Genomic DNA, 15,825 nt, shown 5'->3' on the forward strand with positions numbered 1-15,825 from the left:
GTATAAGGTAAGCAAATCAAGGACGTTTTTTCCCTCCTTCTCTAACACGTCAGGAGTTGTTTTATTGAAATGTTAATGTCTCCATAACTGGAACAGTAACAGTTTTATCAATTTAATTTCAACACGACATAAAAATTCCAACCTGATAGATGCGTTTATCAGGAGCAGAGATTTCAAAACAGCAATCTTTCTTTCCATCCTTCCGAAGGGTATTATTCATTTTGACGGTGTAGCCATCTATAGCAAATTCACCTTTCTGTTGTTTGTCTGTTGGAGATAAAAAGCAAAGATAGGGTTTCATTTGCAACACTGAACGTGAATGGCCCAGCAGGTTATCATTTATTCAGATTTTGTTTTCCATTTCATGAATATTCGAGAGAACGGGTTACACACATGATTAGCTGAATGGTTTAGGTGATGCCTTGGGAGATAAAGCTAAAAAGAAGGTGCAAAACAAAGTACATTTTTATGAAGCCTGCCTACAGAATCCCACAGGGCGATGCTTACAGATGGTCCTATTTAGTGAGAAATGCATGCAATGACTCTTGTACCTGGGGAGAGCCAAGAACTGGAACCTGGAACGTGTAAGGCAAGTGTACCATAAATCAGTGTCGCTTTCCGGTTCAGTAACAACTGGGAAAACCTGTCCAGTGAAGAAGAAGAACTTGCTGATCTCCCTGCTATATGTGTCCCACTACCACATCTCAAAAAGTGAACCTCAGTTGCTGCAAGAATTGCAAATCTTCAGCCATTGTCCAATACAGTGGAATACATGCTGGGTAAGTAACAGCATGACAATTAACTCTTCTGAGTTCTGGAGCAAATATACACAACTCATGCATGTAGTTAAAGAATGGAAAGAAAAGGTGTTCACATGCATTAGGAATCACATGCATCAGTAATAGAATAATTCAAATGCTTAAATCCATGGTATGCCCATGCCTTGGATGTTGTACGCAGTTGTAGTTGACCTTCTCAAGGAAGTACCATTAGAACTCTTCTGCTTCCTTGATTTGCACACAAGGTTGCACCAGATTCTTGAGCCTGTGTAAAGTCCCCAAGATCATCACATGCTTTTCTTTGATTCAAAATTTTCTAGCCTCAAGGTAATTAGCATTTCTTTGGATAATGTGCACAATGCTTCATATGATTTCTGCAAATGCTCAAATATCAACATCAGAATAAAGGAAACAACATGAAGAAGTTTATAACCACAAAAATGGATACCTATATGATTACCTGCCCTTGCATAATGTGCTTTGAACACACAATCAGAAGTCTTTTCGGGGAAGACAACAGTCTTAGGCCTAACTGGGCTGGTAAAATGGGCAGAGAAAAGTAGCAAACATTGAGCAGGTGATCTGTAGGAGGCATGAATTTAGATTAAGTCTCAAACAAGAAAAAAAATTATTGTGAAAGGGGGAAAACAAATATACAGGAGCACTCTTTGCAACAAGGAAAGATCAAAGAGAAATAGAAATAATCTGATACGCAAGACCATTAATCTAACGTAGAGAAAGAAGACAAGGAACTGCTATAAAGTCTTCCTTCTGTAATGCAAGAATTAAGAAGCATCTGCCAAGTTTGAGACGCAGAAAATTTTTTTAAAAGAAATGTTTTCTACTAGATGGAGGATATGTACTGGATGAATTTACTATCATGGGATGTCACTAAAGTCAACTGTATAACTAAGTTATACAGTTATACTGTATATACGAGTACATATACTGTATGTATGTATGTATGTACATACGTACGCGCATGCGCGCGTGCACACACACACACACACACACACACACACACAGTATAACTATACAGTTTTACTGTATAGTTCTAATTCAAGTAGAATTAGAAAAAAATCAAGAAAGACAGGGCCATTAACTACCACCAATCTGGTCGGCTAAAGGATATAAATATGCTTTGAGTGACCCAAAGCCTGGAAGTGATAAGGGAGCAATTCATCTATAGGTTACTCTGCGGCTTCTCTTTCATTTCCTCTGAAGCAACTGGAGCTGCCTGCTATCAGAAACAGGATGTTGATCTGTCCCAAACAATTCTTCTGTTTTTAGGATAGATGCTGACAGTTAGGTACGCTTAAAAATAAGGCTCAGCATAGTTTAGCTGCAACTGCAACCAAGTCTAAATTGTGCTTGGCTTTCTTATGGAAATCCACTGCAGATGGTATGGGAAACCCCAACTGAAAGTCATCTACAAAACTTTTATAGTATATCAATATAACTTTCAGGAAAGAGGTCCTACTGTTGCAACTGGAACACACAATTTTGCAGAGGGGTTGATGAAGCTGAACTTTAAATGGCTTTTTTGGGGTGAAATAAAAGGTGATCATTTGTTAACCAAATTAAATTGCCAGAGGGGTAGCTTCGTTAAGTCTGCTTCCTCAAAAATCAACAAAGCAACTTGTATCATCTGAAGGACAAACCAATTTATTTTAGCACAAGCTTTTGGGAACTACAATCCACTTCATCATATGCATCAAGTGATGTCCTAGTGCTCTCCATAAACCTGAGATGAAAATAGAGAGAAAATGAAAACCTTGCTTTAGAACATTTCAAGGTTTGCTCATAATGTGTGTTAGGAAAGTAAGGCTAATAGGCACAAAAATTACACGGAACAAGTGTTTCTAGCACATATTCTTCCACACAGTAATAGTGTCACAGTTGGGTACTGCCCTGCTGTCCCACATCATGAAAGCAACTTCCCTTGCTCCAGATGTTGTAAGCATCATGCTCACTATGAGAAACCACAAATTTCATGGATCTCAGTAGGCCATGACAACTGAGTGAACAAATCCAAGCTGAATCACTCAGTACATGAAGTTGCCATATTCCAGGTCCTCAAATCCAGTCAGTCTAATTTGCATACAGTGCAGGGTGACCAGATGTCCTCTTTTTCCAGGACACGCTCTCATTTTTAGCGTCATGTCCTGGAAAATAATTTAAATGCCCTCCTTTTCCCTGTAAGCGAGCCCCTGCAGGCAGCGCATAGGCTTCTTGTAATTAATTATACGTAATAAATTATATGCAATATCGTTTTTAATAGCAAGTAATAAAGTGTTTAAATGAACCACATGAAGTTACTATATGAGTGTTTTTAGCTTTTATCTTGTCATGTTCTATATTTTTCTGGGATGTCCTACATTTTGGGGTGCCTGGATACAATGCAAATCATTTGCTTATTATGCAAACAGATCGGTGAGCTGTGGAAATGTTAAAGCACCACTGGTACTGCTTTTCCCACAGTGTAGGTTACGGCACTATTATTACCGCCACAGATTACCCTCATCCCCTCTCTCCCTCTGCAATCCTCCATTACTCTCATCCCCTCTCTCCCTCTGCAATCCTCCATTACCCACAACCTCCCTCTCCTCCCTCCCCCCTTTGCAATCCTCCATTACCCTCATCCCTCTCCCTCTGCAATCCTCCATTACCCACAACCTCCCTCTCCTCCCTCCCCCCTTTGCAATCCTCCATTACCCTCATCCCCTCTCTCCCTCTGCAATCCTCCATTACCCTCATCCCCTCTCTCCCTCTGCAATCCTCCATTACCCTCATCCCCTCTCTCCCTCTGCAATCCTCCATTACTCTCATCCCCTCTCTCCCTCTGCAATCCTCCATTACCCACAACCTGCCTCTCCTCCCTCCCCCCTTTGCAATCCTCCATTACCCTCATCGCTCTCCCTCTGCAATCCTCCATTACCCACAACCCCCTCTCCTCCCTCCCCCCTTTGCAATCCTCCATTACCCTCATCCTCTCTCGCTCTGCATTCCCCCATTACTCACAACCCCCTCTCTCCTCCCTCCCCCTTTGCAATCCTCCATTCCCCACATCCCTCCTCTCTCCCCCTGCAGTCCTCCATTACCCACAACCCCCTTTTCTCCCCCTGCAGTCCTCCATCCCCCACAATCTCCCTTTCTGCCACTCCACTCCTGCATCATCCCCTGGGGGCTGGGGATAAGAACAGGCCCTCAGCTTGGCTGTACTTGTAAGAGGCGACCAAACAGCCACTGGGTAGATGGGACTCGTCAGCCTGGGAAGGCAGCTCATCTAAGAGAAGGAAACTCTGACCTCAAACCTCCACTGCCTTGTGGCTATATCCAGTTGTGGAAAAGGCTTCAGGAGTCAATCTTGAGGCAAAATCCAGAGCGGCAGTCCCTGAGGCAGTTCGCGGCTGTACACAGTCACGCTCTGGCAACTCCTGCGACACCGCTGGAACCAACCGTGTTGGCTTCTGCCTTTCCATTGGACCATTCCAGCAACGTGGAGAGGGGGGATTTGCTGCATGGGTAACAGCCTATCCTCCATACCTTCTTTGCTCAGGCTTTGTGCGCCGGAGAGGACACTCCAACTTTGCCAGACAGCGTCGGCACGACACGGGAAGCAGCAGTTTACCGGTTATAAGTCTTCGCTCGATTGGTGTAGATGCCAGGGGCTGCTTCCAATGGTGGGAGAGATCATTGAATCTCATTGGGCAGCTACCGCCTGTCTTAAGCTGGGCAGTCCCCAGCCAGTAAGGTGTTGCCTCGCCACGGTCCGTTAACCTCACAGGGTGTGTGGGGTTTAGGGTGAAAACCGACAAGCAGATCGACAACTCTGCACCATGCAACAGAAAAGAGAAAACTCCTGCCCTAAAGCTGGGCACCTAGAACGTAGGGACAATGACACCTGGCTTCTCTGACAACCTGCAAGAAATAGATGACGCACACAAAACAGCTGTCATTGACATGGAACTGAGCAGACTGCAGATGGACATTGTCACCCTTCAAGAGACAAGGCTGCTGGATTCTGGATCTGTCAAGGAGAGAAATTTCTCATTTTTCTGGCAGGGAAAACCACCAGACGAAACCAAACGAAACCAGGGAAACCGCAAACGGTCAGAAATACCCTGCTGGAATCCATCATCCCACCTACTGCGGGAAGTGAAAGAATTTTGTCCCTGCAGCTCCAGTCATCAGCAGGACCTGTCACTCTCATCAGTGCATATGCACCAACTCTGTCTCCAGCAGAAGCCAAAGACAAATTCTACGATGACCTGGCCACCACTATCAAGAAGATCCCTGTAACTGATCACAGTTCGTGGCCCACTTGCTTAGGTCAGTTCGGTACTGGGAAGATGAACAAAAATGGCCAACGCCTGCTAGAGCTTTGCTGTCATCACGGTCTCTGCATCAGCAACACCTTCAACACGAAGCCCCAACATAGAGTCTCTTGGAGACACCCAAGATCAAAGCACTGGCACCAGCTCAACGCGATTCTCACCAGACACTCCAGCCTTCCCAGTATTAAGATCACACACAGTTATCACGGTGCTGCCTGCGACACTGACCACTCCCTGGTGTGCAGCAGAGTGAAACTGTGAACAAAGCGACTGTATCACACGAAAAAGGAAGGAAGACCTCGCATTGATACCAACAACACCCGGGATCAGAGAAAAGTAGAGGAATTTGCACAAGCGCTTGAGGAATCTCTTCCAGGCCCGGCCGATGCAGATGCATCCAACAGATGGGAACATTTCAAGAATGCTGTTTACAACACCGCCTTGTCCATATTCGGCATGGAGACCAACAAGATGGCAGACTGGTTTGAAGCCCACTCTGAGGAGTTGCAACCAGTCATTGAGGAAAAGAGGAGAGCTCAAGCAGCATACAAGGCCTGTCCCAGTGAGCGCAACCTGCAGGTCCTCAGAGCTGCTCGCAGTAAAGTTCAGCAGACTGCCAGGAGATGTGCTAACGACTACTGGCTCCAGCTCTGTTCCCAGATACAGACAGCAGCTGACACAGGCAACATCAAGGGGATGTATGATGGTATCAAGCAGGCCCTAGGTCCAACACAGAAGAAAATTGCCCCTCTGAAGTCTGCTGCAGGCGAGGTCATCCAGGATCAGGTGCAGCAGATGGAATGCTGGGTGCAACACTACTCTGAGCTATATTCCACAGAAAATGTAGTCAGCGAAGAAGCGCTGAACAACACTGAGTACCTGCCTGTGTTGGAGGAGACTGACAGTGAACCAACCCTAGAAGAACTTCACATGGCCCTGGACTCCCTTGCCTTTGGCAAGGCACCTGGAAAAGACAGCATCCCTGCTGAAGTCCTAAAGTGCTGTAAAGAGATCATTGTTACTGAGCTGCATGAAATCCTCTGTCTCTGCTGGAGAGAAGGTGGAGTACCTCAGGACATGAGGGATGCAAACATCATCACGCTGTACAAGAACAAAGGTGACAGGGGTGACTGCAACAACTACCGCGGCATCACTCTCCTTAGCGTAGTAGGAAAGCTGTTTGCCCGAGTTGCACTGAAGAGGCTCCAGGTACTTGCAGAGAGCATCAATCCAGAATCGCAGTGCAGATTCCGAGTCAACAGGTCCACCACTGATATGGTATTCTCCCTTGGACAGCTGCAGGAGAAATGCAGAGAACAACGACAGCCCCTCTTCATAACCTTCATAGATCTCACGAAGGCTTTCGACCTGGTCAGCAGGGACGACCTCTTCAACATTCTCCCCCAAGATCGGATGTCCACCCAGGCTCCTCAGCATCATCAGATCTTTCCACAAGGACATGAAGGGCACTGTTGCCTTTGATGGCTCCACATCAGACCCCTTTGACATCCGAAGCAGAATGAAGCAGGGCTGTGTCCTTGCGCCAACCTTGTTTGGGAATTTCTTCGCTGTCCTGCTGAAGCATGCCTTTGGAACTGCAACAGAAAGCATCTATCTCCGAACCAGATCAGACAGAAAGTTCTTCAACCTCTCCAAACTGAGAGCAAAGTCCAAAGTCCAGCTGAAATGTCTGCGTGACTTCCTCTTTGCCGACGATGCAGCTGTCACCACCCACTCTGCCAAAGCTCTCCAGCAGCTCATGATTTGTTTTAGCAAGGCCTGCCAAGATTTTGGACTGACAATCAGCCTGAAGAAAACACAGGTCATGGTTCAGGATGTGGACTCACCTCCCTGCATTACCATCTCTACGCATGAACTGGAGGTTGTCCATGACTTTGTGTACCTTGGCTCAATGTCTCTGACACTCTTTCTCTCCATACTGAGCTAAACAAACGCATCAGTAAAGCAGCTACCACATTTTCCAGACTTACAAAGAGAGTATGGCCCAACAAGAAGCTGACGGAACATACCAAGAACCAGGTCTACAAAGCTTGCGTCCCGAGTACACTTCTGTACTGCAGCAAGTCATGGACTCTTCGCTCACAACAGGAGAGGAAACTGAACGCTTTCCACATGCGCTGCCTCCGACGCATCCTCAGCATCACCTGGCAGGACAAAGTTCCAAACAACACAGTCCTGGAATGAGCTGGAATCCTTAGTATGTGTGCACTGCTGAAACAGAGACGCCCGCATTGGCTTGGTCATGTCGTGAGAATGGGCGATGGCCGGATCCCAAAGGATCTCCTCTATGGAGAACTTGTGCAGGGAAAGCGCCCTACAGGTAGACCACAGCTGCGATACAAAGATATCTGCAAGAAGAATCTGAAGGCCTTAGGAATGGATCTCAACAGGTGGGAAACCTTGACCTCTGAGCGTCCCGCTTGAAAGCAGGCTGTGCAGCATGGCCTCTCCCAGTTTGAAGAGACACTTGCCCAACAGACTGAGGCAAAGAAGAAAGGCCCATAGGCAGGGAGACAGACCAGGGACAGACTACATTTGCTCCCAGTGTGGAAGGGATTGTCACTCCCGAATTGGCCTTTTCAGCCACACTAGGCGCTGTTCCAGAACCACCTTTCAGAGCACGATACCATAGTCTTTCGAGACTGAAGGATGCCAATGATGAATTACTGCTACAAAGATTATCAAGACTGTATCTCAATATTCTCTGCTTCATGGTGCTGTTGAAGTTCATCATAATTGTAAAATAACACACCAAGTACCCTACTTTCAAAATGGTTAGGATCCCAAGGTCTCTTTGTAAGCTGAAAAAACCAAAAGTAACAATTCTTCAACCAAAACGGTCATTCTGAGCTGCGCAGAGGCCACGGGCAGACTTACATGGTCTCTGCAGGGTTCAGAAGAGCCTCCGGAAGGTGTGGGGGGTCCACACCTGCAAATAAGTGAATCCAGGGATACAGGGGCCCACCCTGTACTGCACCTGTACAAAAAAAGCTGACGCAGTCCTCCATAACTTGGATGCCCGTAAGTTGGGGAGCCACTGTGAAACCATCCCTCAGCCTAACCTATCCCAGAAGGAAGTTATAAGGGGAAAAAATGAGATACCCTTATTTACAACATGTTGAGCTCCTTAAATATGTAAATAAATAAATAAAAAACTTGGTAAGCTTTAGATTCACCTGGCTTCCTTTCTTTCCCCCTTCTATTTTCTACCATAGCTTAAATTTTTTTTTAAGTTGCCCCCTGTTGAGCCACCCCAATACCTGACAAAATGTTGTACTGAAAATATACTACTTATTGAACATTGGAACAATGAGTGGTAGATATATTTTCCTATCCCTTCTCTGAATACAAACTCTGTAGGTGGAAGGGGAGAAACCTTCTCTTAGATCTTGAACAGTAAACTTTTGCATTGTCCACAAATATTCATCAGGCTGGGTGTTTGGCACTGAAAGTGGGAGGAGGAAGACAGCTAGGCATGGGGCTCTAGCTCTGAGGTCTACAGTTTGTAACAATGACAAAAATTGAGTGAAGCAGAAAGACTGTAGGGTTGAACTTTGGGATTATAGCAACATGGCCAGTCGTCCCGTTGCCCCAACTTAGGTTTTGCTTAACACCCAATATAGGGAAGTGTTCATGAGAATGAAAAAGTTTGCTCCTAAGAAAGGTATTACCCAATTAATCTGGATTTTTTCTAATGTATCTAACAAAACTAAACTACTTACAGTGTTTAGATATTTTAGTGCATGAGTTGTTTAGGGCAGGAGAAGCATTTCAAAGACAAGGGAGAAAGGAAGTTTTTAAAAGGGGGTTGCTTCTTTGCACCTGCTCTCACAGATATGGGCAGGGTAGACAGGAAGAACTTCAAGACTTCTCTCTGGATCCTCAAACCTTCCTGCAAGTTCTTGGCAGGGCAAGATGACTTTTTCCGACCCTGTCAGCAGGCAGTTGCAAAGGCTGCCTGATGGATGGGATACCACAATGAGAGTGGATGAAGCAGTGGGCAAGCAACCAGCTCTCCCTCCAGTTGCTGCAGGTTGTTCTGCTGCAGTTATTTACAAAGATCATCAGAATTGCATCTTGATACAGTAGGTCCCCACTTTTCGATGGGTTCACAATGTAATCAAATCACTTTACAATGGACTCTCAATGGTAAGAAGGCTCACCATACAGCTTATTCACTGTACGATAGGCTTATGATTGCTGCCAACAGAACTTCATAGGTGATAGCTAGACCAATCAACTACTGAAAATGTTTGGTAGCATCTTGGCCAATAGCAGCATGTTTAACATCAGGGCTTGCGAAAGTAACTACAAATCTTTGAAGTGGCCCTCAGCTCCTAGCAAAACATTTAACATTGTGATCCTGTGTTTAAGGAAAGGAGATAACACCACAAAGGCGACGTAAGGTTTTAAAGCAGCATTCAGCTCCTAGCATCGTGTCTAATATAACAATGGCCTCCTAAAGAGCACAGTAGGCAGCAAGGATTAGTTCTGTGGTGGAAGCTGAGGTCTTGGAGAGAATTGTCAAAAAAAAAAAAAAAAAGGGTTACTGGGTTTGTATCACACCTTTACAATACAATAATGTCACCAGAACAGTTTACCATTGTAAAGTGGGGGTCAACTGTATTATCTACTTTTTGGTGTGGTTGAATCTGAAGATCATAATGGTAAAATCTCACACTTACAACCCAGTCCTACCGAAACTCCCTCACACCAATTCAATGGATACAGCACAGTTTGCACTGTATCCTGCAGGAAAATTTTGCAGTCTGGAGGTCATCTCAAGGAAAGGGACTTTTGAGAGGTGCTCTACAAAGTAACACCTCAGCAGAAGTAGTGTTGCTGAAAGGGTGGTGCATGTGATAATTGGACTCTCCCAGGGTCTCCCTTAGCAAGGTCTCAGCAGGGTCTCCCTCTTGGCCTTTCCCTTTCCCCACAGCATTCTGAGGTCTCCTTCTGCCTCTCACTCCCAGCTGTGAAAGGGTGGTGATGGGAGAGCCTATATATTATAAATAATAAATAATAATAATAATAGTACAGGTATTTATATAGTGCCTTTCTCGGTTGTTAGATTTCTCCTCAGACTTTATTCAAGGTGGTTTACATAGGCAGGCTGATTAAATCCCCGTAGGGATTTTTACAATTAAAAGAAGGTTCTATCTTTCAAGAACCACAACATTCAGATGTTTCTTTCTGATCTGGTTTCACATTCTGGCCTTGATCCTCCCACGCTCAGAGCAGATGGAATAACTCGGCTCAGCTTGTCAGCTGCTCCAAGGTCGCACGGTGCCGGTGGCCTCAAACTGGCGACCTGTGGATGTTATCTTTAGGCAAATGGAGACTCTACCCTCTAGACCAGACCTCCTGCCCATGTGGGCAGGCAGACCCCTTGCCTATATCATGTGGGCAGGCCGGGTTGTATTTGGTCTGCGGGCCTTATGTTTGACACACCTGTCCTAGATATTCTGGTATGACCCTAAGCAAATTTCTCAATTTGCCTCCCGCTGAATCTGATGATTCTTCCTGGCCAAGGTCCTTCAAAAACCATTGCAAACCTGTGCTCCTGCTGATGATGTCACTGCCTCAGCAGTTAGAGGTCCAGGAGCTCCACTCCCTGCTGACTACACTCTTGCTACCAGTACATCTGGACAGCAGGAATACAAGTATTGAAACAGTACACCAAATCACTAAAATTAAAACCATCTGGATACATCTCGAATTGTCTGTAGGCCCAACTATGTCTGACACTGCCTGATGAGACTGGATGGAGAGCATCCAAACAGTGCAGTGGACTGAAATAAAAGCCATTCTTGCCTCCTGCACCTATTTACTTTTTCTACTTTAAGAGATATTGCAAGGCATATCATTAACTAAAGTGATGAAGAACAAATACTTCATGTCTACTCTATTCTTTCCTTTTCTGCCCCTCCCTTCACACCAAATCTTTGTACATGTAAAATTCATAGAACTGTATATTAGCATGCTGAGAGAGATATTAGGCGCGCCAGCTCGAAAAAGGTTAATCAGGTTCCTTTTTTCTGTTCTTATTTTCTTAAATGAAATTCACTTCAGTAAAAAAATTTTTATTGTTCATTCATTTATGACCCAAGGGAGAAGACAATACAAAATACGTTATCACTTTCCTGTGCTAGAAACGTATTGAACTCAAGAAGATGGAAGCAAGCAAACTGAAGAAAACCACAGTAAAAGGGAAAAAAATCAAGACCATTTTGTCAAGTCAACAGTGAGGCAAAGTTATTCGGAACTTCGGAATATTTGTAAGAAATATTTTTGCTCTGCTTTGCAGAACCGTTTTACACTGATTTCTACATTACTGAATATTCTTTCCAAAATCATCACAGCCAGAATACAAAGGATTCTATGATGGTTGCAGCACTGCTAGGAGAGTTGGCCAATATGTTTACAAGGTCCCTGGATTTCAGAACATGCTTAATAGCAGTTGCAATGATAATTACTTAGAATAAAATCTTGCTATAATCATTATTGCAATGACCCCTGAAAGCAGGTTCACTGTCACAGTAGTTTCAAAGAAGATATACAGAGAAACCTTAGCAAAGACTAACTTTCAAGCTCTGGAATGTTCTAATTCAGGTAATATATTTCTTTCTAGATCTCCTTTTTTTGTTTACTGTCACATTAGATTGTTTTAAAAAGTGGGTCCCAGTGCTTAAAAATTTGGGAAGCATTGCTATAGACTGTTCAAAACTATTTGGAACTGCTTTGAGGAGCAGAACATGAAATTTTATTTAGTTTTGCAGCATCAGAATTGTCCTTGAGGTGAAAAGGTATTTCAGTTTACCCTACTTCAGAAGTTGTATTACATACTTTATGTGGGAATGCCCTATAAGTCCTTTCAGAACCTTCAGTTGGACTAGGGTGTTGCAACACCCCAGTTTGAGAACTACTGCACTATACCTTGAAATAAGCACTGTACATCACTGGCTGGGCACAAAACAATCAGAAAAAGAAGCATTAACCTATATGTCAAGCCTGTACTTCACAAGCTACCCTTGGAGGGCTAGCTTCATAGCTCTTTTTAAAAACAGATTTCCTTATCTTTACCTGTCAACTATTGTTTTCCAAATCTATAATGCTCTGCTTAGACAGCGTTTCTGCAGTGAGCACTATGACATTCCTAAAAACATCCTCCAGCTAATGGATGTTTGCAAAGCAACATAGCTGCTACTTCCTGGAGGAGCCTTTATGTGCAAGACACAGATAGGGTGCTAGTAGAGTAAGACAAGAAAAGCTGACCTTTACTATTACAATAATGTATTCAGTTTTTATAACCACACTTCCAACAAATTAAGTTTTTCCACAGACTAGTGACTACTATTTCCCTCTCTCCCCCCATTCATACACACTTCTGAATGTGCCCCTTTACCCAGAGCCAAGCTTAAATGATCAACAGAACTCGCAGAGACAAATACACTGCTGCATGGGCCCGCTATGGCAAATCCCACCCACCCCCAGTGGTGCACAGGGTACTACTGCTACCATTAGTATTGAGGGTTCAGGGGTCAGCCTGGCTGGCTGGATCCTCTGATGGGCATGAGCCCTTGGCTAACATCCAATCTGGTCAACTTTTGACATCACTTCTGGGTTAATGTTCTGTCCTAAGTGTGAATTCTTGTCTGCTGACCCCCATAATTGAGAAAAAATCCATCCCTTAGTTTGACTGTTAAATTAGAAATATTCCTTTTTTAAAAAACTTTTCTACTGTTTTCTAGTTAAACTTTTAGTAGTTGTTTCTGTTGCTGCATGCATACTGATGTTGTGTGTGCTCTCTTGTTGACCTGGAAGTACCCTAACATAGGAAAATTCTTATGGATGTTCCCCTTTCTGACTATTCAAGCAATCAGTTTGCCTGGGGCAATGTGTGTGCCAGATTTGGTTTTTTTGAAGGGTTGTATTCAAAGAAAGTGAATCCTTCCTAAGCACCACTGAAATCAATTGAACCTAAATAAGTCTTGATAACTAACTTGTCTCCATTGATTTTAATGGGGCTTAGGAAAGTTTCATAAAATCAGAGTTGGAAGGGGCCTAATAGGTCATCTCCTATTAGGCAGGCAATCTCCTGCCTTAGGCAGGAAAGCCTCTTAGAGCATCTTCAACAGGTGCTTGTTGAGCCTTTGTTTGAATATCTCTAGTGAGGGAGAGTCCAAAATCGAAATCTCCTCTCTTGCAGTTTGTACCCATTTCTTCTAGTTTTTTCGGATCCAGTTCCTTACGTAGCCCTGAAGTAACTTAACCAATTGGGGGAGGGGTATACATGCCAAAACTTCCATTTTGGAAGGAAGAAGAACATACGTTCCATTTTCAGATTGTTCTAATGCAGGGGTGTCAAACTCATTTCATACAGAGGGCCACATAGCATTCATGATGCCTACTGAGGGCTGGAAGTGATGTCATTAGGCAAGAACTGGTGTTATTAAACAGGTCATTAAACAGGTTAAACAGGTTAAACATTAAACAGGTTAACCCCTGCTAACTGGTTAAGAGGCACTTTTTCAAGTGGGTGCTCCTCTTTTATTTAGCAGGGGGAGAGTAACTGGCCTACCTCACCCCAGCAGTGTCTTTTCTAGTGGCTGTCTGCTGGTGTTGCATCTTTTTAGATTGTGAGCCCTTTTGGGGCAGGGAGCCATTAGATATTTGATTTTCTCTGTAAACTGCTTTGTGAACTTTTTGTTGAAAAGCAGTATATAAATACTATTGTTGTTGTTGTCATAACCAGAAATAAACACTTTTTCTCACTTAGGAACTCATTAGCTGCAAGTGACAGTAGAGAAAATATATGAATCTTGATCATATTTCAAGATATGGGAGAGCCCAATTTTCATGTGGGCTGCCCTTTCAGCAGTAACACCTCAGCACTACTCAGCAGCTGAAAGCTTGAGGGCCGCATAAAAAGCTTCCGTGGGCCACATCTGGCCCCCGGGCCTTATGTTTGACACTCCTGTTCTAATGTATATGTGTGCTGAACCTTAGGATTACAGAGCATCTGAGAGAAAAATATGTATTGGCAACCTTCAGTCTCGAAAGACTATGGTATCGCGCTCTGAAAGGTGGTTCTGGCACAGCGTCTAGTGTGGCTGAAAAGGCCAATCCGGGAGTGACAATCCCTTCCACACCGGGAGCAAGTGCAGTCTGTCCCTGGTCTGTTTCCCTGGCTATGGGCCTTCCTTCTTTGCCTCTTAGCCTCAGACTGTTGGCCAAGTGTCTCTTCAAACTGGGAAAGGCCATGCTGCACAGCCTGCCTCCAAGTGGGCTGCTCAGAGGCCAGGGTTTCCCACTTGTTGAGGTCCATCCCTAAGGCCTTCAGATCCCTCTTGCAGATGTCCTTGTATCGCAGCTGTGGTCTATCTGTAGGGCGCTTTCCTTGCACGAGTTCTCCATAGAGGAGATCCTTTGGGATCCGGCCATCATCCATTCTCACGACATGACCAAGCCAACGCAGGCGTCTCTCTTTCAGCAGTGAATACATGCTAGGGATTCCAGCACGTTCCAGGACTGTGTTGTTTGGAACTTTGTCCTGCCAGGTGATGCCAAGGATGCGTCGGAGGCAGCGCATGTGGAAAGCGCTCAGTTTCCTCTCCTGTTGTGAGCGAAGCGTCCATGACTCGCTGCAGTACAGAAGTGTACTCAGGACGCAAGCTCTGTAGACCTGGATCTTGGTATGTTCCGTCAGCTTCTTGTTGGACCAGACTCTCTTTGTGAGTCTGGAAAACGTGGTAGCTGCTTTACCGATGCGCTTGTTTAGCTCGGTATCGAGAGAATGAGTGTCGGAGATCGTTGAGCCAAGGTACACAAAGTCATGGACAACCTCCAGTTCATGCTCAGAGATTGTAATGCAGGGAGGTGAGTCCACATCCTGAACCATGACCTGTGTTTTCTTCAGGCTGATTGTCAGTCCAAAATCTTGGCAGGCCTTGCTAAAACGATCCATGAGCTGCTGGAGATCTTTGGCAGAGTGGGTAGTGACAGCTGCATCGTCGGCAAAGAGGAAGTCACGCAGACATTTCAGCTGGACTTTGGATTTTGCTCTCAGTCTGGAGAGGTTGAAGAGCTTTCCGTCTGATCTGGTCCGGAGATAGATGCCTTCTGTTGCAGTTCCAAAGGCCTGCTTCAGCAGGACAGCGAAGAAAATCCCAAACAAGGTTGGTGCAAGAACACAGCCCTGCTTCACTCCGCTTCGGATGTCAAAAGGGTCTGATGTGGAGCCATCGAAGACAACAGTGCCCTTCATGTCCTTGTGGAAAGATCTGATGATGCTGAGGAGCCTGGGTGGACATCCAATCTTGGGGAGAATCTTGAAGAGGCCGTCTCTGCTGACCAGGTCGAAAGCCTTTGTGAGATCTGTGAAGGCTATAAAGAGTGGCTGTCGTTGTTCCCTGCATTTCTCCTGCAGTTGTCTAAGGGAGAATACCATATCAGTGGTGGACCTGTTGGCTCGGAATCCACACTGCGATTCTGGATAGACGCTCTCTGCAAGTACCTGGAGCCTCTTTAGTACAACTCGGGCAAACAGCTTTCCTACAACGCTAAGGAGAGAGATGCCGCGGTAGTTGTTGCAGTCACCCCTGTCACCTTTGTTCTTGTACAGCGTGATGATGTTTGCATCCCTCATGTCTTGAGGTACTCCACCTTCTCTCCAGCAGAGACAGAGG

At 44.9% G+C, this 15,825-nt stretch overlaps 1 protein-coding gene across 1 annotated transcript in view; it reads right to left on the bottom strand.

The window, feature by feature from the left end:
* SKAP2 (src kinase associated phosphoprotein 2) overlaps positions 1-15,825 on the bottom strand; it is a 138,926-nt gene that overhangs the window by 46,834 nt on the left and 76,267 nt on the right. Inside the window, exon 7 of the mRNA XM_066630952.1 lies at positions 143-267. Coding sequence (XP_066487049.1) covers positions 143-267 — 125 coding nt within the window. The remainder of the gene's footprint in view (positions 1-142; positions 268-15,825) is intronic.

Source organism: Tiliqua scincoides, chromosome 5, assembly GCF_035046505.1.
Source record: "Tiliqua scincoides isolate rTilSci1 chromosome 5, rTilSci1.hap2, whole genome shotgun sequence".
NCBI lineage: Eukaryota > Metazoa > Chordata > Lepidosauria > Squamata > Scincidae > Tiliqua > Tiliqua scincoides.